General features: G+C 41.3%; 1 protein-coding gene across 1 annotated transcript in view; it reads right to left on the bottom strand.

The window, feature by feature from the left end:
* CCNY (cyclin Y) overlaps window positions 1-21,275 on the bottom strand; it is a 122,549-nt gene extending 101,274 nt beyond the window's left edge. The window contains exon 1 of the mRNA XM_065831172.2: window positions 20,781-21,275. Within this exon, the coding sequence (XP_065687244.1) occupies window positions 20,781-20,934 (154 nt within the window). The 5' untranslated portion in view covers window positions 20,935-21,275. The remainder of the gene's footprint in view (window positions 1-20,780) is intronic.
* Window positions 21,276-22,690: the final 1,415 nt, after the last annotated feature.

Here is a 22,690-nt window from a genome sequence, read left to right as displayed (position 1 = left end):
AAAAAACCAACTTCTCAGAGTCAGTTCTCTGACAGCTGTTTTCAGCCCTCTCATATGTAACATGCCATAATATATGCATGATCGATCAAACCATTAAAAATGTCATTGATGTTGAAACTGAAAGATTAATGGGGTCCTACTCCTGAAGTATCTCAGAATTAAACAAATGCTGGTGTGAAACAAGCGAACTCCACAAGTCAGACGGGAGATTACAGGAGGGAGCTCCACATTCAGTTCACTGCTTATCTTTAACAGTATTATTCGGGGGAGAGGGGAAATTGTGTTATACTGCTCTGAAAAAGGCCTCTGAAAATATTTCTAACACACAGAAAACAAACCCAGATAACTTAAAGCAAACCAGATCTCCTCTTCAGAAAAGGCACACGCTACTGCCCATTCAGAGGTCAGTTACATACTAAGGTTTTGGGATCCCTCTGCTTTTACAACTCCCAAAACAAAACTGAAAAACAAATTGAAAAAAATTTCCCAAATCCAATATAATGTGTTAAGAATTGTTAACACTTTGGTTATCACTTCTGCCATATATTTTAATGGTCACTATCTACTTTTGCTCCTAAACCAAACACCACAATTCCTCTCAATCTGAAAGCTGTATACTTGCTAGAAATTATTTATTCACCCTCTGTTAGACAGGAGTTTGCTTCACAACATAAAATACAGCCTCTACTAGTTATCCATTCACCTTTCTGAAAAGGCATAACTGGTTTACAATTTGTTTCTGTTTTACATGAACTTTAGAACCTATATAGTTCCCTTCTGATAAAGACTCAGATGTGGGGAACCCTAAAGGTGTCTCCACCTCAAGTCCACATACAACTGATTCCCAAAAGGCAAGAAGCTATAACTCAGCATTTGTAGTGGCAAAAAAGAGAGAAAATAATTACTCTTCTCCTACAACAGCAACACAGTGACTCCACGGACCAACGTAAAGGAGCTTTTAACTGCAAATAAGGAAAGACTAACCAATTTCTCTCTCAAAGCATGACAGAGTCCCCTTTCCACTTTGCCAAGCTCTTAAGGCCAGCTCTGGAAAAGGCATCAGATGATATCAGCTATCAACTTCAGAGCACACAAGAGGCTTTGAAAGGAGACACTGTGATGTGAGCTCGCAGATTAAACAGGAAAATTCAAGCCCTTAAAAGGGATTACAGTGTTGAGACAAATGAGCACAGGTGTCACTGGCTTATCTGGAATTAGCATCAGAATTTGGGACTTTCAAGAGTTTTGAATGTTTAAAAGTCTGTAAATAAATTGATTTGGTGAAGGAAAATGATCTGTTCAAGAACTTAATTACCACAGGGTTAAGTTTCTCTAGCACAGAAGCAAAGGCGAGAGTTAGACAAAACACACAAAGATACTCCTTCCAAGGGACCGGTGTACGCACAGAGATCAGGGTTAACCGTGAAGCCTTTTCGCTCTCAGCACACTTGCAATTCTGTTCTGACTTCACTTTTGCGAGCAAATGAACAGTCTCTGCATTACAGCATCAAACAACAGCCTAGAGCAGCCTTAAAGAGAAAAAGAGAGACTCCACTTCTCTGAACTGGAAAAAAAATGCTTTCTAGCAATATTATTAATCAAAACAAAACTAATAATTTAAACACTTAAATGCTAAGGCATACAGATGTGATTTGTCAAGTGCTTCCCTAAAAATAACATATCTGAAATTCCCTGGAAAAAAGGCCATTCAATTATACTCTTGATGGCTACTAAATCACTTGGTTTCTTCAAAGGGGACAGGAAAATAACCCAGTCAGATCTTTCACACACTCAAATACTATAACAGAGGTTTTAAAGATTGAGTTTCTGTATCTTAATTTCACAGTGCCATCCCAGCAAGTTACTTAGACTGAATAACAAGCGTGTCTCTTAAGACAGCAGGTCCCCTCTGACTTCTGAGAATGTACCACAGAGTTGCGTTATTCTGGCTGATACACAGAGTTGAACCCCTTACAGGGAGGTTTTTATTTCTCTCTTTGTGGATGTCTACTTCATGAACTGAGAAGCACAACAGAAAACAAGAAAACTTTACCCGAAAAAGAGAGACCCGCATCACTCTGATTTAGCATTGTTACAAACAGCACATGTACCTGGCCTTTCCTAACTGTGTGAGAAGTCCTCATTCAAAACCAGAAAAATAACCAAACTATTTTTAAAGTATTAATTTCAGATAAGTAATTACATCAAAATTATAATAACGAAAATAGCAGATTCACAAGCGTAAAAAAAAAAAGTTAATTTGCATGATTAAACATCAATTCTTCAATCAAAATTAAAACAAATACACATATTTCTCAGTTTGGCTCAGTTTCTTAATATGGCATTTAACCATTGTTCATCTCAGTTTCTAGCACACTTACATTTCAAGGTAATGCATCTATTTTGTAAATATTCATCCATGTTAACTTGCTATATCAAACATTTAGTAAGCAATGGGTAACACATAAACAGAGAGGGAGGGACAGAGATACTATATTTGCTTAGTATCTCCACAACAGTACTTCTGGCTTCCGTACCACTTTGCTGTGTTTTGCGTGGATCCTCAATACTTTCAATCTCAATGTTCTCAATATTCTGCAGTTTATAAACAGTCAGAAGTGCCAAACCATTCTCAATGTTTTTAAGTGTGTACATATATATGCAAATAGGTATATGTAGGAATTGTCATTGTTACCACATGGATTAAAAAAAGAAACAAAGAATGAGTATATAACACAGATGAGCACATCAGTAAACAGTAAATTTACTCTATGAAAAAGGATGTTTTCCACATAGCAACAAAGAGCAGAAAATAGTCAGAGGACTATAAAGGATCACGTGAAATGGAAAACGTTGGAAGTAAATTGGTAGGATTTCAGTTGTAACAAGATGCTTCTGAAAATACATTAATTTCAAAATCAGAATATTTAACTACTCAGAACAAGGGATAAGGAAGAACAGTCATGGAGAAAGGGGACAATTCTTCAGGAATCTATGATGATTTCTAAGCATCAATCAGCATGAGGGAAGGAAGTCCAAGCGAATCATAAAACAAGCAGTGTTCATGAATAACAAAATTTTCTTCTAAGCATGGAAATCTGTCGTGAATGCATAAAGAATATTTCAACGGTGATACAAATAAAACTGGAATTACTAATAGTCTAAGAGCTAACTTAAAATGACAGAAGAGCAGCCTCACAATGAAAAAGCTTTTCTAGCTTGGTTAGTAGATAAACAAAAAACAGAATTAACAGTAATAACGCTTGCAATTTTCATTAATTAGAGCAACATTCTTGCACTCCCTCATGATAAAGTTACAACAGAATAAAGAACTGGGATAGTAAACGCCAGAGCAAAGACTTTCTTTTTGTTAAAATCCAAAAGCCTTCTGCTGTCTTTCCATCTGCCCACCTGGAGTTTCAGTGCCCATCACTGAACCAGCTCCAGTTAAAAAACAATAGCAGGATTAAAGCCAATAGTGGACTTCGACTGTTCACCCGTCAATTAAATACAGCCACCTCCGAGCAGAAACACAAGGTGGGTTTGCTGTTCCTTGTCCCTGACACAGCTACCACTGCCGAGCACATCTGTTGAGCGCCAGAGACAGAAAGAACAGAGAGTAACAACGCTGGGCTGGGGACACTCCGCTAAAATGCCCATTTTGCATATAACATTCTATGTCACACTGTACACCTGCACTGGAGGTACTTATCAGCTGTTTTTCTCTTATCTTTAGATACAAGGAGTTGCAGAACGCCAAAGGGTTGTTTATTACTTGTATATAAAACTTTCAGGGAACAAGAAGAAAGGAGCCTCTGAGACATCAGTGAAGTCACAGGCAGCAGCCAGGAGTCAGTAACAGCAAACGGTGACAGAGAGATGACAGAGTAATATCACCTGCTGTCTATTTGCTTCCACATCCAAACCTTGTAAAGTAGCATCAGACAACGTAGAGGTTTCACTGCAATTTCAGAAATGACTGGGATTGGCTTTAAAATTATGATAGAAGCCATATTAAAAATGGACACGATGCCCAACCTCAGAATTTGAGCTAGATAAGGGGCAGTTTCAAAAATACTGATGGTGCAACATTTTGTAAGTTTTATCTGTTGGGTTCCTCATCAGACTTCAAGATATTCAAAAGACATGGACAGAAATTATTTTTTTTTAACCAGCTCAAAATTGCCAGGATAAAAGGTGAAAGTGAAAGTATTTTCTTAATCAGTGTTCTGGACAAGCTTTAGATAAAATACATACAAATTATGATCTAAAATGTCACCTGTTGACTATACTGAATTCAATATTCTGAACACTAATCTTTTGTGAAATGCAGTCTTTGAAAAGGTTCTTCTACTCACTGGAAATGAAAGGGAACTGAAATAATAACACCATAAATGCATGAACACTTGACTGTGGTCTCAAACAGCAATATTGCTTCCTCCTTGAATATCTATCTTGTGAATAAGTGCAGTACAGGGTGTGTGGGGAATGTTAGATTGTTTTCTCCTAATACATTGTTTAAAGCACCACTGGATTTTAAACGCACATCCGCTTTCACCACATGGCTAGTTCTCAACTTTAGCTTAACTTCTGTGTTTTACTTACCTTTCAAGTACATAACTTTTGCAATTACTAAAGCTGCCTATATAATCAAGTGCAGTATATTCTGGAAGACACCTTTTCTAGAAGCAAATGCTTCCTTTCATCCGGTAGTACTGCATTTCCCAAGATAAATCCAGTTTTCTTCTCAGTGTGCTAACAATGCAACACACAGAGCAGCAAAAATTTAACTGTTAACAGAAGTGTCATGTTTTCAGTTTATTTTCCCCTTCACACAGTGCTCCTAGGCAAGGAAAACCCGGACTATGAAGCACAGCTGATGGTTTCACTGCATCCCCACCAAGAAGTATTTATAGGCCATGCAATACTCAAATCACCCCCAGCATTCTAAGGAAAACAAGTTAACAGCTAGAGACATCGTAAGGCTGACCGGCAGCTCCCTCAGAAATTACGAAGCCAGGACCTAAGTAAACTAACAACTTACTTCTGGAAAGCTTGTGCCATTTCCACAGCCGGCTTTGGGCAAGCTGACCCCTGCTCTTCCCTTTAAGGCCAAAAGCAAACATCAGTCTGTAAGGACACGCAATTTTACCGCATAAGAACTAAAATCATGTTTCACATTGAAATTCTAATCTGATTCACATGTCCCTATAAAACTTATCAGTATGTGATAACGATCTTTAAGAACTTCAGGGTTTTGTTAAGGAAAAAAAAAAAGCAGACAAAAAATAATTTGTATTTTTCAACATTCTAATTGACTCAGTAAACCTGTCACAGCGTGTGCTCATAGACCCTCAATGTAGCATAGGCCCAGCAAGACTCAACTGTCAAATATCTAAGGATGTTTGCTGCTCACATACCAGCATCTCTCTGGAGGACTCCAGCATGTGCCCCTCTGCTGGGAATACAGGAGCACACTCCAAAACAATCCCATGGACTAACTAACTTTCCTGTACAAGAAGCAACCCAAATCTACTACAGAGGTTTATAAACAAGCAATTTATATATTTTTATATCTATATATAGACATATACATTTATATATATTTTTAAGCTAGTATTATCTTTCATTTAAAAACAGGGTCACATCCAATGACAGTTCTATTCCCCATCTCCATCTTTTACACGTTCAGAGGTATTTTTCAGTTCTGTGAGGCTCTTCATCTAATGCAGCACAGTGCAGATGTTTCTGCACACATCCTCTGATACATTGGCTTGACCAAGTGTGGGATTTCTCAAATTCTCTGTTACATGGTAATACAACACTTGAAGATAAATATGTAAGGCACTTTTTGGAAAGAGAGAACATTTAATAAAGGCTTACTTTGCATTTGTTTTTTGACCTTACAGAGTAATCAAATGGTTTGCATTTATGAAAGTCAACCTTATATAGTGAATATCTTAGCATATTCTCTACAAACAAATATTCATCAGAAAATATGGTCAGCAGTAAAAGACCCTTAGTATGAAGGAAGAGAAGGAGCCAGAAGAGCAGTTGGTCAGCTACCTTTTAAATACACTTTCAGAAAGAAAATATTTGAGACAAGAAAAAGATCTGTCCTTTGCTAAACCCCGTGATGAGTTAGAAAAGCTGAGAAAGGATTTCCATAGCTCAAGGTTGTAACTACTATCAGAGCAACTATAAGTTAAGCTCTAAGTAGAGATGAACTTCACTCAGAAAGAAAACAGCACGTCAAATGCATCATTTAATGTTAAATTCATCTTCTACAGAAGAGCAAAGCTGCTGATCTTGTTGTACACACGTTCCAGCCAGGTGCCCCAACCAGCCCCACATGCTGCTCACCCCACGAGTCCATGGGGCGCTTCCCAGCCCCACAGCAGCGGAGCTGCCGGCCCGGAGCGCTGAGAATGAAAACTCCTACATGAGCCCTCAACTAAGGACCACAACACAGAAGAATAAAAGTCTTCAGCTGTTACCTTTGGCTCTATTTGATTTATGTGTTCACAGCAGAAACCTATGCCCCCATGGCTTCTACTTCTACATTCACACAGAACCCCTCATTTTCTTTAAAGAAGGATTTTAGTTGTGGCATTTTTTATATATACATACCTAAATATATACATACATGTACACACACCAAAAAAAACAAACAACAAAAACAACTCACCCCACAACTAAATCTATTCCATGAATCTTACAGCACTATATTACTTTCAAATCAGTAATTTTACTACAAGAACTAGATTGACTTTTAACTTGATCTGAACTGGCAGAAAACCTCTCAATTTCTTTCTTTACAGTCCTCAGAAAACTGCTGTGTTCCTCAAGGAACTCCCAAAACTTGGTTTTAAAAGCTGCCTTGATACATCACCTTGGAAAATAAAGATACATTTTCTTATGCGTAGTTCCACTGAGTTCAGTTGAGGTTATTTACAACCGATCAGTATTTAACCCCAAGTGAGTTTTAGAGCTGAGAGAAGGGTCTTTAAGCAAGCAATTTAGGAACTCAGAAATTCCTACTACAGTCTGTAATACCAATGAATAAAACAGTATTTCCCTACCCATTCACCACATGTCTTCTCATGTGTTTCAAGGGCTTTTAATTCCCTCACAAATTTACTTCTTGTTGACATGGAGATTGCTTTGCTTGAAAGATGCCCACTGTTATTTTCAGCCCTAGCTTGTGGCATCAAGATACTGCCTTTAAAAAATAAAAGTCTTTTATAACAGGGAAAGAAAAGAATTGCCATTAAGGGGAAGAGGACATACATTAACTCAAAAATAAATTCTTTTTCCCAGAGTCTGGCACAGTATTTGCAAGATTACTTAATATCCAAATTGCCTTCGGCTTTCTTTGTAAATCTCATCAATCCTTTTTGTTTAATTCCATCCTTCTGGTAAACAGAGAGCTGAGGACATTACTGGTGTCTGAGCTTGAAAACATAATAAGTCACCCATTATTAATATATTATATTAATAAGTACAGGCATGAATACATAAAGAGTGTTGTTCATCACAACAACCTTCATTTGCAAGTAATTTCTGATTCTCCATTGTTTACTAGGTCAATGTACCACCATGGAGATGATAATGATCCCTTTTAATCAAAGGAATTAAGCTAATGGAAAAAATTAATGGTAACTACCACGGTATTTGTTATTTAAGATACATAGGCACATGCCTGTGGCTAACTGCTATATATTGTCATAGGAAACCTGTGCCCTTTTCCTCCCATCTGTTTTAAGCTCCATCAAGAAAATCCACTAAACAGAAGTTAATTTATGGGATGAAAAATGCTATCATGACCCATTCCTGGATAATAACTTCAGCCTCTTAGGGTAAGAAAGCTTACTTGTTGGAAAACAATAAACCCTGCCACAAAGAGATAAACAGAAGACAAAAGAGAAGGATCCAATGAAAATATACTGGGTAAACAAAGAAACCACACACAGAGAGCAAGACAGACAGAGGTAATGCCATTTAGCAAGGACAGAAAATCGCTTTCTTGAACCAAGTCTTCGGTTTTTCTCCAAACGATAAGTAAATGTTGTCAGACTCTTACTTTAAAGATGCTGCAGAGATCTTTCCACAGATTAAACAGGCTCCTGGATGGAATTATGTTCCAGATTACAGCTAGATATTACCAACTCTCTAGAAGACATCGACAATAAAACTTTATCAGCATATACTTTCCCTTTTATTTTCTAACATATTAAAAAAAAGTACCTGAGTTACTTGAGGAAAGAGAACTGTAGCGAGCAGTAGGACGTTAACAGGACTATTTATAAATCAGACGCAATAGCCTCTCAATACGTGCTTTGCTGAACACACAACTGAATCCTGAGCATCTAGCAAGAGCAAACTCCATGTTCTCAATTATTTTAACAAGCGTTATTCTCACACAGGCCCTGTTTAGCAAACTTATCATAGGACTTAACTGCAAGATAAGAACAAGCTCAGATGCTTTAATATCTTTGCGAATATAAGTGCTTTACAGCTAGCAATGGACTTGAGCATACACTTTACATGTACTGCTGAATTGAAGCTTCATAGTACCAAATTATGTACTACACCCCTGCCAAAGTGGTTATACCAGGACTTATCTTCCCCCCTTGTTGATAGGTTACCTCTAACAGCTTATTTCTGGTACACCTGCATTAAATGCCTTGATGAAAAACAGGATTAAAATCCCCACATAAGAATTGATGGCTCAAGCAAGTCAGCACCTTCTCTTGAGATCTAGATGCCTCCACTAATTTTTGTCACATAAATAACACAAGTCATAGAGCTACAGCAGCATTTGGCAGCAGGCTGACTTCACATGCAACATTCCCTACAGGCTTCAGTAGCACAGCATGATTAGACTGAAGAAGCAGCTTGTGGAACTGCTGGCATGGCCAGCAAGTAGAGCACTGGAAGCACTCACAACGATTTCAACAACTTTCTGCAAAACACTCTTTCCGAGCACAAGTAGACAACAGGGCTGGAGTGCCTTTCTGACCTACAGAGCCACAAACTAAAACCTTCACATGGACAGGAGCCACCAACAAAACCAAGGGAAGGAAGACTACCAGACATGGGTCACAAGTGGGAGACGAAAACTCCTTCTTGGTCCCATCACCCGCAGGGGGACAGGGCTGGGCTGGACCCAGCACCCCAACAGTGCCACCCTGTCACCCCCAGGGTGACACCCTGGCCAGAAGAGGCGTCACCAACCCATCAACCACCTCAGAGCTCAGAAGTCACACGATCCCACTCTCTCAGTAAGAAGGAAAAACCTTTTCCAGCTAGAGAATCTGCATTTCAATTAGGTGATGCCAAATCAATCAGACCGGAGTCCCCAAATAGAAACCAAGGAGATTCCTCATTTACATGAGGAAAGAAATGCAAAAATATGTAATTAGAGAAGATTTACATACAGCTGGACACATTGCAGCATGGGCAGATTATCAATTACAGAGATGGCAATTACCAAGAAATTCCTCCTTTGAATTGCTAATATTGCTACTAACTAAATCGCTTTCCAGCTTTTCATTTAGCAGAAAGCACTGTACATGCATTCCACTACACTTTAAGAAGAAAAAACCTACACAACCTCAGAACCTATTTTAAGAATTACAAGTCATGCACGATGGTTTATTTGTAATCCAGGACACAATTTCATCATAAAGCACACATTTCCAAAAGTCATGAAGAAAATTATAGAGATCAACAAGAGGTTCAATGCTCCTTAGAAGTCCAGGGGAAACACAGAAGTCTTACCTATATGTGTATAAGCGTCACACAGATCTGAGAGAACAGGATTATTTTATTTCCTCGACTGTACAACATGCACGAGAGGTAGCAAATCAGGAAAGTTCAGCAAATGTCAAAAGGCAAACATGATGTAATCTAAAACCGGGTTTCAAAATCAACATTGAAAGTTATGATGCCATCCTGGAGTCATCACACAGACCCTGCTCTAGAATACACTGTATGTGCTGTGTACTCTCATCGCTCAAAAAGCACAGCAAAACAGACAGGGTCGAGGAAGCGGTGATGAGATCAGACATGGGAACTTGTGTTTGTTGTGGGGAGAAAAAGGTTGGGCTGAGAAGCACAGGCAGGAAGCAAGTGAGGTGACAGACATATACAACAAAAAGGGACGGGAAAGGAGAGAAAAATCAGACAATCTTGCTGAAGCTACACGTATGGAGGAGGGCAATGATCTAAAAGAAATACATTTCTCTTTCAGGTCACAGCTAGTTTTAACATTATACTAGCAACAAAGCAAAAAAGAGAAAATAACACCTTACTTTAAAAATGCTGTTTTCCAAAACACTTGCTAAATATAAAATCTTAGCTACAAATATTTCATTCAAGAATATACACACGCAAAAAAGTTCGGGGAGGGGGTAAGAGTCAGCTGCCTACCCCCAGTCTGTGTTTCCAACAGAGCCAGGAGGCACAGCCCTCACTTCTGGAGACTCCTGAAGCTCCCAAATATCCAAAGGACAAATGCCATGCTGGGTGGACACCACGCAGTTATCCAGCAGCCCAGGAACAGAAGAGGCCCCCAGCCACAACCTTGGCCACCAGGAATGGGGAGAGGGAGATGTGAGCGGGACCTCGCTGCACATGCCCCTTCCCTCGGGCAGCAGCTTGCCCACAGCCGCCTTCTCTTCAGCACATCGAGCTCACCAGAAGTCACAGTCTCAAAAAGCACCATGCTTCACACATTCTTTCTCAAATAACAACTATATTGATATCCACATGAACCCGTTTTGAGATCACCTACACAAAATCAAAGACAAAAGAACCGCTGATGGCTTCCTTAAGATCTTTTCTCCTTTTCTACCTACAGCCACGCATAAATTCACTGCTGTTGAGTTACAAATTTATATGTAAAAATTGAAGGATGAAGTCAGAAAAATTTCAAAAAAAAAAAAAAACAAAAAAAAAACCACACACCCAAAATATAAGGGCAGTTTTTCAATATAAGTTCAGATTCCCATGGAGTAACATAAAGCTTCAGTGTTTGGATTGCATAAACTGTGATTCAAATTCTTGTTATAAAAATAACTGTTTACTATAATATTTTTTAAAGAAATGTGACTTGAGGTCAAGAGCTCACTTTTCACAAAACATTCGTGTCCAGTTAAATTTAACTTGGCAACGTCCTTTTCACTTAAATATCAATTTTGCCACGGGCAAACAAGTTCTGAGATGCAGAATTTACATCACTGCTTATATATGGATTTTTTTTTTGCCTGCTTTAGCTTTCAAAGGCAGTATAGGTTTGTTTTTCTTTACCAACCAACCATTTAGATCTTCTCTACTACCTTTTTTTTTTAATCACAGACTGGCTCTCCAGGACCACCTCAGCTAGAGGAATCTCTCTCCTATCTAAAACCCTTGAAAAGTGCACATACCCCTCAGTAAAATTACAACAATTCCCATTTCTTTCTTTCTAAGCCTGATACAGAAAGGATAACTGTATATTGCCCAAGCAGTATACTAGACACCATCTCAAATGGATTATTCAAAAAAGGAGGACATTTACTTGAAGAAAGCATGGTTTCAAAGCTTAAAATACAACTGCATCTACAAACTTCTCACACTCCACTGAATTCTGGATTTCTGCCAGGGAGGAACAGTCACAACAAAAAGCTTCGAGAACAAAGTGCCCCTGAGAGCTCCGCGGTCATAGGGAGCATCGGGTGGGACTGACATGTAGTTTTAGTAGAAGCACATGCAAAAGACCTTGTCATTCAGTCATGAAGCTGGATTTTATCCGGATGCTTATTTTAACGTCTGAACTGCTAATCTACTACATACGACCTCATAGCAAGAAATGACAAAATACTAATCACAAGAAATCTCCTGTAACTTCATTTCAGAATCTCTTTTCAGGAAATGTCTGTTCCAAATGCAGACAAATCTACCGGTGATTACTACTCAATATTCAAAACACTAGAATTTCAGACCATATATCTGAATAATTACGTCAAGAGGTTACTCATGTTCCCTATTTTTATAGTGATAATGGCAGAGAATTTCAAATACAAGTAAGATCATCCTCAACAGACTTTACTGAGTTTAGGGATCCAAATAATTTAAGATCCTGCCTACAGCTGTAGTTGAATTTGTATTTGCAACCAGAAATAAAATTGTGTCTAAGAACTAAAACAGTTCTATTTTTCCTAAGTACAGACACAGTAATGCACTGAATGGTTCGGCAAAACACTCTGCAATAACTGGACTTACAATTATGAATTTTATCTCTGTTGATTTCAGTTATATAGTTTCATAAACTTACTAAAACCAAAACAAATCCTTTCAAGATCTCCACATGAAAACAAAACAAACAGGTATTAGAACAGATTATATAGATCCTGAGACATAACAGCTACAATACTATCTCCCAAATACACAGGAGACTGCAGTCCTATAATACACAAAACAACCATCTAGAAATAAAAAAAAATCTATTAGGATTATCTGCATGCTCTCAATCATAACTTTTTTCTAACCTATATTTCACCCTGGTTATTTTAACAGAATTCTTTGAGGAGGAGGAAATGCGGGGGTACACACACCAAATCAGTAGAGACTACATCCTACTGAATGTAAACTGCATATATGATGGTATAACATATAGGTAACTTTTTTCAAGCCAGAAAACAGACAAGATCTAAAACTCTCAACATCAGCCTTTACAAGGTCTTTACATCACTTGCATCATTTTACAGAATACCACAGCTCACAATGTAGTTCAGAGATGCAACTACTGGTGGTAAAGCTCACTGACCACAGCCTGAAAGTTTCTTTTAGCCGAAGCAGGGAAGCGTGTCCTGCCTTGTTCAGGACCAGCTGCAATTCCCAAACTTTGCATCTTCAATTAATGCAATCTTCTTCCTGAGGAAGGTCAGAAAAGGGGATAAAGAAACCACAGTATATTTAGATGTAAAACGGAACTATTGATAAATACTAAAAAACACAAACAAAACCACCAAGCACAGAAGCAGAACTACTGCCAGTCACTTCACATACACAACCTCACATATACTCACAATTCCTAAATTACCCCATCCTTAGAAAGTTCACACAGAAGCGCAAAAGTATGGGATAGTATTTAAAAACATATTTGCTGATCAAGTATAGTTTCTTTCTCATGCAGTATTATTTGCAATATCTGAAATCAATGCATTCTTTCCAGCAACAAAGATGGTAATAAGTTCCTTTATCAGTTGGGAGCATCCAGTAAGATGATGTGACACATGACAGCACAGCAACAAAAAGGTACCATTTCCCAGAATACGAACGTGCAGGGATAAACTGCATAGCAGAAACAATTTTAAGCAAGCCAATAATCCACTAATTTGCTCCAAATCTATAAAAGGACCCCTGTACCAGCAGTCTCACATCTTCAGTTAGTAACAATGCACCTTATCACGCCATTTTGGGTAGCCTGGCTTTACAAAACCCTGGAGCAGTTACCACATCTTCTTTATCTTCTGTAACAATTCTATCTCCTTACAATCCAACTTTTGGATTCAGGAATAATTAATCAATTCCCACTCTTAATTAAATAACAATACCTCAAAGAAAAGAAGCTTTTAAAATTTCAACACAGTCTCATATTACTTTCAATACTGTTGAAAGTAAATCTTTTCACTTCCCATCTGATATCTTCTGGATCTCGGCCACAGCTGTATAAGAAGCATTTTGCAGACAAAAAAAAAAAACAAAACCTAGCAAGCAAAAAAGCCTGAGAAACATTTTATTTTAACTAAAGTTGGGTGTTGTATTTGTTTGTTTTGGTTTTTTTTATTTCACAGAAAATTATGAATCGGTAGTTGAAGCCTGGCTTTCTTCTTGCAAAAAGAGATACGAGCAGATCCCAGTGCAGATTTCTCCCCTTCTAAGAACCACAATAGAGAAGAGTGTGGGAAACAATCTGCAAGGTGGACAACAATTCACTTTAAATCCTAGGATTAGCTCTACTCCATAAACTTGGCCTAGCATTCAAACATTACAGTTTCCTGCAATGTTTTTACAGGAACAAAGGTAGTAATAAAGTGCCACTCACAGGGACAAAAACATTGCTTTTACCAATACATTTCATTCAAACCATCGTAAGCTATAGGACAAAGGTAAGACTTTCGCAGTGCAAACTGCATCTATGATGGCGAAGGTATTTTAGTAAAACGGTTACATTAGCCTGACTTAACAGAAACAGAGTTATTCTGCAAAGAAATAGAGAGAGAAGTAAATAACACCAGTTAAGGAAAAAACGTACATTCTTGCTGATCTTGTCTTAGCTGAATGATAGTTGGTCTAATAAATCCTTTACAGGCCAGAAATGTTACAAGCGTGAGGAGAAAGGAAACAAATAAAAACAAAAGGGGGGAAAAAAGGATTCAATGCAAATTCTCCAACCAGCTTCCACTTGTAACTGCCCATTAATGTCAACCACAGTTCCTTGGCCAGCTTCTATACCGGCTAAGGACTAGTCTTCAGGACAACACTGCTGCTTCCCGGTTCTTTCCCCATCTAGTTCAGACTAATGAAGGCTCTAAATTTCAGTTCATCCTCCCAGAAGAAGCTCAAGAGCTGCTGACGCTCAAACTGAACTGCCTGGAGGATGTGGATTACGATGACAAATGGGGCCTACACAATCTGCAACAAAGGTAGTTGCAGCTGACCTCAACAAAACCATCTCCGAATGTCGGTCAACATCTGCAAAAGTTTCAGCGTGTGAAACATTAAAATCCCAACAGTCCATTTCAGCAGTTCTGGAACATTTGCTTTTCAAGTTAGGCTGTGAGGAGACAAAACTGTTACAGAAGACACAGAGGGAGTAATAGCTACTCCAGTGAAGGCACCACCTAAGCATACTGCTGGGAGTATTCTATCTAAATAACAAATTACTGAATTTCAGAAGTTTATTAACATTTACTAGCTCTTCACACACATTTCAGAGATGTATGGCACATACATTATATATTCTGCAGGTTGAAGTAAAAAATATCATTTCATATGTCAGAATGGACATAGAAAAATAACAGATTTTAAAAGCTCGTTATCCGAGTTCAAAAGAAAAGCAGCAAGAGTAATGCTGATTCATCTCTACATAGAAAGCTCAGAGAAAAGCTATACACTGTTCCTGTTTTCCACTGATAAAGGGTATATCATATTGCAAAGATATTAAACGGGAAGATATTTAGACTCTGTCTGACCTGCAGCTGGCTGGTGGGACCAGGACAGCTATTAAGCAGCGCAAGGCTCTGCTCACTTATTCCCCTTCCAGCCTCATGATACATCACAGAGAGCAGCTACAAAAAGCATCAGGGAGTTGTATGTGCACAGCAAACAGCATCTCACATGCTTCAGAAAATGGTGTCCACATGGGTGCCACACTTCAGGACTGCTTTTCGTACCATCTGACCTCAAGCAATGCCTGAAGATGCAGTAAACATAACCTGAAAGTCTGAAAAACCTTCAGTAAACACATAAAATTATGTAAAACAGCTGTGGTCACACAGTGGAGAGGTTTCCACTCCTTTTAAATGTGTTGTTATTATTACATATAAAATTTAAGGCAAAAAACCCACCTCTAAAACAGGAGTCCTTCTGTTTTCAGAGACCTACAATTTTACGTCTTGTCATTCTGCTTCAAGGACCAATTTGCCCAGCCAAGGCTGCTGATCTTGTGTAACTCACTTTCAAGGAAAATCTTAATCACAGTGCAGTGCACTAATAAAATTTGTTAGAAGTTCAAATATGATTAGCCTTAGCATGTGTGCTTGACAGCTTTTACAGCTAAATACGAAAATACTGACTTCATAAAGAGCATGAATTCAGTGATTTAATGTGAACAATGTGAAAGTGAGGCTTTAGGAAGGCTTTGTACAACATGATGGTGTCTGTTTGAGAAGGAGGGCACAGCACAGAATAAAGAGATGAAGCTGATAGCAGAAGACAAAAGCGAGCTCTGAGGTATGCATCACCAGCAGCGTAGGACCACATTCAGTGATGTAGGCCACAGCAGGTTCTATTTTTGATTTTTTGATGCACCAGATTGCAGTGGTACCTTGATACATGACCTCTGACAAATGCTTAGGTCAGTAATGCAAACAGTACTGAAAAGCATATAGATCACCTCGGTGCAGGAATTCTGGATAAGGGAAGGAGAAAATTTTGGAAAATATTTTTCTGTAAACCAAATAGACAATTTTTTTTAAAGAAGGGCTACCCTTTCTGTTAGCAGGAATGTCTGCATGCAACACAGTACATCTTTAATTTGCTTCTGAAGTGCTTGTATCTTGACTTTTATGAATGTAGGTCAATTCCTTCACAACGTGCAACCCATCATGCCCCAGCTCTTGAAAACACCAGCACTCCCTTTCAACAAAATTTCATTAGGTATATAGGGCAGACATTTTAAAACTTTCCTGTATTTTGCTAAAAATCTCACCATTCCTATAAAACCCAGTAGAAAGAGACACACAAATACTAACTAAATTCATTTCAGAGACTCCCACTCAAGAAGGTGGAGAAAGGGTATATAAATGAACAAATAAAGAGCTTTTTAAACAGCACTCAATTCTTAAGAGCCTGTGCATTATGCAGCAAAAAATTAACATGATTGGCCCATCACAAAAAGGGCTGAAGAGGTTTATCAGTGATGCACAGTTGCACAGGATGACACTATCTGAGCCAGCAATGAAAAATGACCCAGTGACATTAGCAGGAATTTACAAAGAGGGGGAAAAAAATCTGATCTTTTTGGGAGGGTGAGAGGGGGAAGATTGGTAAAGACAAGACAGAGAAGGGGTTAATCATTAAGCACTGTCTTTCCTTCAAAGGAACTCTTCATCTAGTCTCTGTTTCAAGAACAGTCTTTTGGTCAAAGTCATTACAGGGTATCAACTTCGCTTCATACCACCATATTTGTGGTAAGACACCCCCTGTGCCCTCTCACGACAGCTCCATACTTGAAACTCTCACTACAGAAATCACGCTTCAAATAGAGAAACCACATTTGAGCACATGCAGCTTTTTCGAGAGTTAAACCAGTGGCGGATCCAGCTGATGTGAGGAGTAAGTGGAGACCAGACTACGGTCAGTCCAGGCACCAAGGATTTAAACAGTGCATACACCAAGGTGCTCGCACAGGTAAAAGGTTATATGCAAATGAGATAAAGAATCTGATACACTAAGGTTTCTACCATTTTTACTTGTTGTTGTCATTAACACTGCTGTAAAAAAATGCCCTGAAGGCAAACAGATAGAGCTAGGAATCTGCAAGTGCTGAACCCACTGCCATCATTTTCTTAAAGCAAATTTTTAAATGTGAAGCATTGAAAAATGTTGAAGCTTCCTCTCAGCAATAAATCATCAAAACCAAACAGTAACCTCTGTACATTACATTTATCCTCTTGCTCTTTCTCCAAAAAAACAGCAGTAAACATCTGTTAGGTGTTCTTCCTTATCATGAAGAAAAAACAAAAAAGCATTCTGGTGATTGCACAATATTCAGAGAGGCAATTTTTCACATTTGTAGATTTTTAAAGAGATCTGCTACCTTCTTAGAAATTTTGGAAGGAAACAAAGGAAGAAAGTGAAAATCACCATTATCATTCTCCAGAATAAGTAATTTGATAAATCCCTCCTAATCAAATACCTTTCAAAATTCCCTTCTCTTTCAGATACCACTTCACAAACAGTTGTGAAATATTACACAAACTGAGATTTTCTGACAAGGTACCAGTGACATAGAAGTAAAATCTTGCTATAAAAGCCAATCCTACAGAAGGAGAATTCCTCCAATCCTTCTTTGAAAAACCGCTACTGGACTGGATATTGTGCTTGAATTACAGGAGACAATTCAAAGGCGTGATCTTGAGGCAGATTTAACAAATATATCCATATGAAGTATCTAAGAGTGGCAAACGTCAAACAATTACCCCCATACTAAAACTTCTATTTAAATCACTCTTAAAGGTCTGACATTCCCACTTTTCCTCTTTCTCCTCCTCATACTGCCAGAATCGCGGCCTGCAGAACAGTGGAAACCGCTCATCTCTTTCAAAGCTTAAACAGCCCACAGCTGCTTTAAAGGTTCTAAAAGTCCTTGTTTTATTCAAGCAGCTTTACCCACTACAAAAGATAAAACGTTTCATGAATTTCCATGAATCCGAGCATGAAAGCAACTTCCACATGAAACATATTAACTCAGACACTGCGTGTCATGATTTGTTACAGGCCCTGAAAGTACCACTCAAAGACAAACGCTCGCTGGGGACAGAGCCCGACTGCCAGTGCCGCGTGTTCAGAGCCCCGTGGAAGGGCTCTCACTGCAACAATAGTGAGAAACGTAAATTCCAAGCGTCAAAAAAGTTTCAGCACATCAGCCTTTGCCATCACTTGGGAACATTACCCTTTTGAGAAACTCTTGGAAATACTTTATGACTTGCAGGAACACTAAGGAATCAACATCCAGCATTTTCTCTTCGCAACACAGATAACCAGACTATCATTCTTTCATTGCAAAGAACATCATTGTAAAATGATAAAAATATCATTAGAGTTCTCTATTGTGAAGGTTTTTTGCCACTCCAGTGTCTCATCCAAAATATCCATACGCCGTGCAATTTCAAACAATCTGACAACAAAAGCATAATAGCTAGTCTAATAGGAAATAAAATTTCACAATCATGGTATCATCTTATTACTTGCAGTAATCAGTCTACCATCTTTGACCAAAAGACCTTCAGTGAACAAGACTCCAGGGTAACAGACCTGCAACAAAGGACATTTCAAAAAGCTGTTTTACCCAAAGCGTCTCCAGTTGGTCTGTGTGTGCAGACATTTATTGTCCGTCAGTCTCCCCAGTGAAAACTTATTTCTCAGAATCTGTCCATAAAAAGGGGCACGACTAGTGTAAGGCACAAAAAGGAAACTCAAAATTGTTTGCTCTTTTTCAGAATTAAAGATAGCTTGCCCATTAGAAAATGCAACATTGTACTGATAATGGTCCCAGACCAAAACCAACAAAATTTAAAAATAACTAACACAAAAGGTATTTTCTGTGTTCTAACAACAGCTTACAACTCTAGGCTTGAAACATCCCACCGTTTAAAGGAGAAGTGAAACAGAACACACGCGTGCCTTTCTCCAACAAATGAAACAACCAAGCAATAAAGATTTTTTTTTTTTTTTGCAAATTACTAAGATGCAGGAAGTTCTATGCATTACATGCATATTTTAACAAGTGCACATGCACTTACTATTTCCACCTATACACTTCTTCCCATCCCAATTAAAACAATCAAGAACAAGGCACAAAACCCGCACATCTCAGACCAAAAACTTTACTGTAGACTATGTTGGTACAGATGGAGAAATCCGTACCATCAGAGAGCACTGCATGCTGCTATGCTGGACAACACTGGTGCTCGAAGAATCAATCATTCATGGATCAACAATTGGTTCTTTCATCTCCCTGGCTTGCTCAGACCACACCATTATGAATTTTTTTCCATCTACTGATCCTGTTACACTCCTATTTTTCAGCTGCATGTAGCAAAGACATCTGAAAAATATTCGTATTTCCAGAACGTATATCATTATAAGAAATAAACTTAACCAGACAGGGGATCTGCCTGCTTCTATGGGCTTCATAACTTTGCCAGCATCGAGAACTGACTTAACATCAAACTCTGTAATAAAATCATAATCAAATAACTTATGAAAAAAACTGGAAGGCAAACTTAAGCACATCGAGGTCCCTCTTTCTGGCTTTCTACCAAAGGCAGTTCATGTAAACTAATCCATGAGATAGCTGACCTTTTATCAGGTAGAGTTTTAAGGACTACGTACTTCAGCTAATTGAAAACTAAATTATGTGTATACATTAAACCACATATTTAAAATTAAGCTGTATTCTGGTTAGTCAGAACAGGAGCACATTCAGTCATTATTAAACCAGGGGGGATATGGCTTTTTTGAATATCACTGCAGAGAAAGAGAGGGAGAGGAGGCATTCATGATATCATAGAGCAGTGCCTCATCATGACAGTAATGGGGAAGGTTGTCATGGCAAACAGTTCTCCCACTTTTACTGCTGCCTGGGTTTGTCCTTTAAATCCTCGCCCCTGCAGAGGCCCGGTAGGTGACACCCGGGCAGGTGACACCCGGGCAGGTGACGTTCGCTGTGCACCGCGGGGGCTGCACTGCCCAGCCCTGCCAGGAACGCGGCCCTGGGCCACAACCGAGATAACCGAGATGGGTGTTTGAGCCACCGGGCCCCGCGGTGGGGACGGGTGTCAGCAATGTCACCTCACGGCACCCTGGAGGGAGAAGGGTCTTGGCAGAGCAGACCCAGGACCACAACACCGCACCTTGCCAGAGGATGCGGCGGGGAGGGGGATCTGCTGCCCAGCGCTGGCTGCAAGCGTCCCACACACCCTCCCTGGGGACAGGAGCAGCTCTGAAGGCTAAACCCCGCGCAATGTACCGCCACACCCCCGGGAGACCCACAGGGGCGGACAAGGGGACCAGCACCGGGCCGTGGCGGCACGGAGGGGCACGGAGGGGCACGGAGCGCCTCGGTGCCAGGGCAGCGAGCTCAACGCCGGGGCAGGGTGGCGGGACCGGCCGGCCCGGCCCCATCCGCGGGGCAGCCACCCGGGGCAGAGCCGTGGCCCCGCCGCGGGAAGGGGAAGGGAGGAGAAAGGAAGCGGGGGCTCCCCAGGCCGCCCGTCCGCCCTCACCGTCGATGTTCTCCCGGTCGCTGATGTGCTGCAGGTTGCAGCCCGTGTCCTCCCGGCTCAGCTCGGCCTCGGGGCGGTAGGACTCCAGCCGGGAGTGGGCATTCCTGCGCAGCTTGGGGCTGGAGGACACGCAGCAGGAGGTGGTGTTCCCCATCTTCTCTGCCCAGCCCCGGCCCGGCCCGGCTCGGGAGGAGGCGAGGGGCGGCCGGTCAGCAGGGGCGGCGGGCAGCCATGGGCAGCGGCGGAGACGCGGGGGGGCGGCGGGGGCAGAGGCGGCGGCTGCGGCGCCCTGCGGCTGCACTCGCCGGCGGATCCCCCCGGCGGTTCATCCGCGGAGGCAGCCCCGCAGCGCGGCCCGCCGGCGTGGGCTGCGGCAGCTACGCCCTCCTCCGCGGGCAGGCAGCGCAGGGCCCGCCGAAGCACAGCCCCATCGCCGGCGGGGCCGCCGCGCTCCTCCCCCGCCCCCGCGCAGCCGCCGGGCCGCTCCACGCACGCACCCACGCGGCAGCGCCGCAGCCTCCGCGGCAGCGGCAGCCGCACCAGCAGCCGCCCCGGGCGGCCCCCGCCAAGCGGTTCCGGTTCAAGCGGCGGTAACGCCTCCCGCCGGGCGGGCTGCGAGAGCGGCGGCCGGAGCTGTGCCCGCTCCCGGGGGACGGCGGTACCCGGCCCGGCGGAGAGAGGCCGACCCGGCAGCCACCGGCGCTGCTCGCGGAGCCGCCCTCCGCTCCGGCCGTGGGGCCGCCCGCGGCGCTGAGGGCACTGCGGCCCGGCGCGGCAGCGCTGCTAGCCGGCGGGAACCGGCCGGAGCTCCTGTCGTGAGCGTGCCCGGGCACCCTGCGCACACCCACACGCGTATATTTGTACATAAGAGGGGGCACGTTGTTGCTAGAGCCAGCGCGGGGGTAACAGCAGCAGCTGCTGCCGTGCTGTGCGCTCCCTCCCCAGCCAGGAGAGGCGCCGGGCTGGGTACGCACCAGGCGGGGGTTCCGCGGAGCTGCCGGGCGGCCCGGTGGGGAGCGCCGGCCCGAGGGAGCCCCCGCTGCCTTTGCCGCAGAAACGTGCCGAAGCGCCCGGCGCCATCTCCGCTCGCCGCCCGCCCAGGCCCCTCCGGCCCGCGGGTGAGCGGTCTGGGCAGCTGCCAACGGGGAACTGTCACCGAGGGGTTCCAGGTTTTTAAAGAATTTACGAATTCTTTAAGAAGTTGTTAAGAACTCCTTTGGACTGGCGGTGTCAGAGATAACTGGCCAAAAAGGAAGAGGGGTGTGTAATGTGCCCCTGCATACCGCTCTACTGTGTTCAGAGCTTTCCCAGTCAAAATCCACCTTTTCAGTGTCAATGGAACGCTAAAGATGGAGACAGGACATGTTTTTCATTAGTTTGATTAGTTGTTTTTTGGTGGTGTTTTTTTTTTAATATTAAAAATCTCTTAAGCAAATCTCATGACTACTGGAGGTCTCAGGCACGGTAGTTGAATGGTTATACTGATGATTTGATAACAGAAAAGCACATTTGTGTGTTTATAAAAAATGCTTTGACTTACAGCCACGTGTCCAGGGAACAATTACGTGTTAGTCTACAAGGTATCTCATGATATCTGATGTTTTTGTAAGATCTTCTGAAGTCAGATGATTACATTAAAGACTTGCAAGTTTTCATCCCACATTTTCAGATCACACATGGCAAGGAAAAACTATTTTTTTAATTTTCAACTATCTTTGAATGTTTATTTAACGCCAATAAAAAACCCTAGTGGGGTACAAAGAAACAACAAGAAAAAGTTTAGGAAAAAGATATTTTGAGGAAGGTTTCTGCACCTAATTTTGACACCCCCAAAGCACTGATGCGCAGCAGTTTGTGAGTTACATTGTCCCTTTGTGTTTGAGTAACTTGAGGTGAATAAGAATAGGTTT

This window comes from Patagioenas fasciata, chromosome 2 (assembly GCF_037038585.1).
Source record: "Patagioenas fasciata isolate bPatFas1 chromosome 2, bPatFas1.hap1, whole genome shotgun sequence".
NCBI classification, from domain to species: domain Eukaryota; kingdom Metazoa; phylum Chordata; class Aves; order Columbiformes; family Columbidae; genus Patagioenas; species Patagioenas fasciata.
This window is presented reverse-complemented; position numbering and strand designations above follow the sequence as displayed.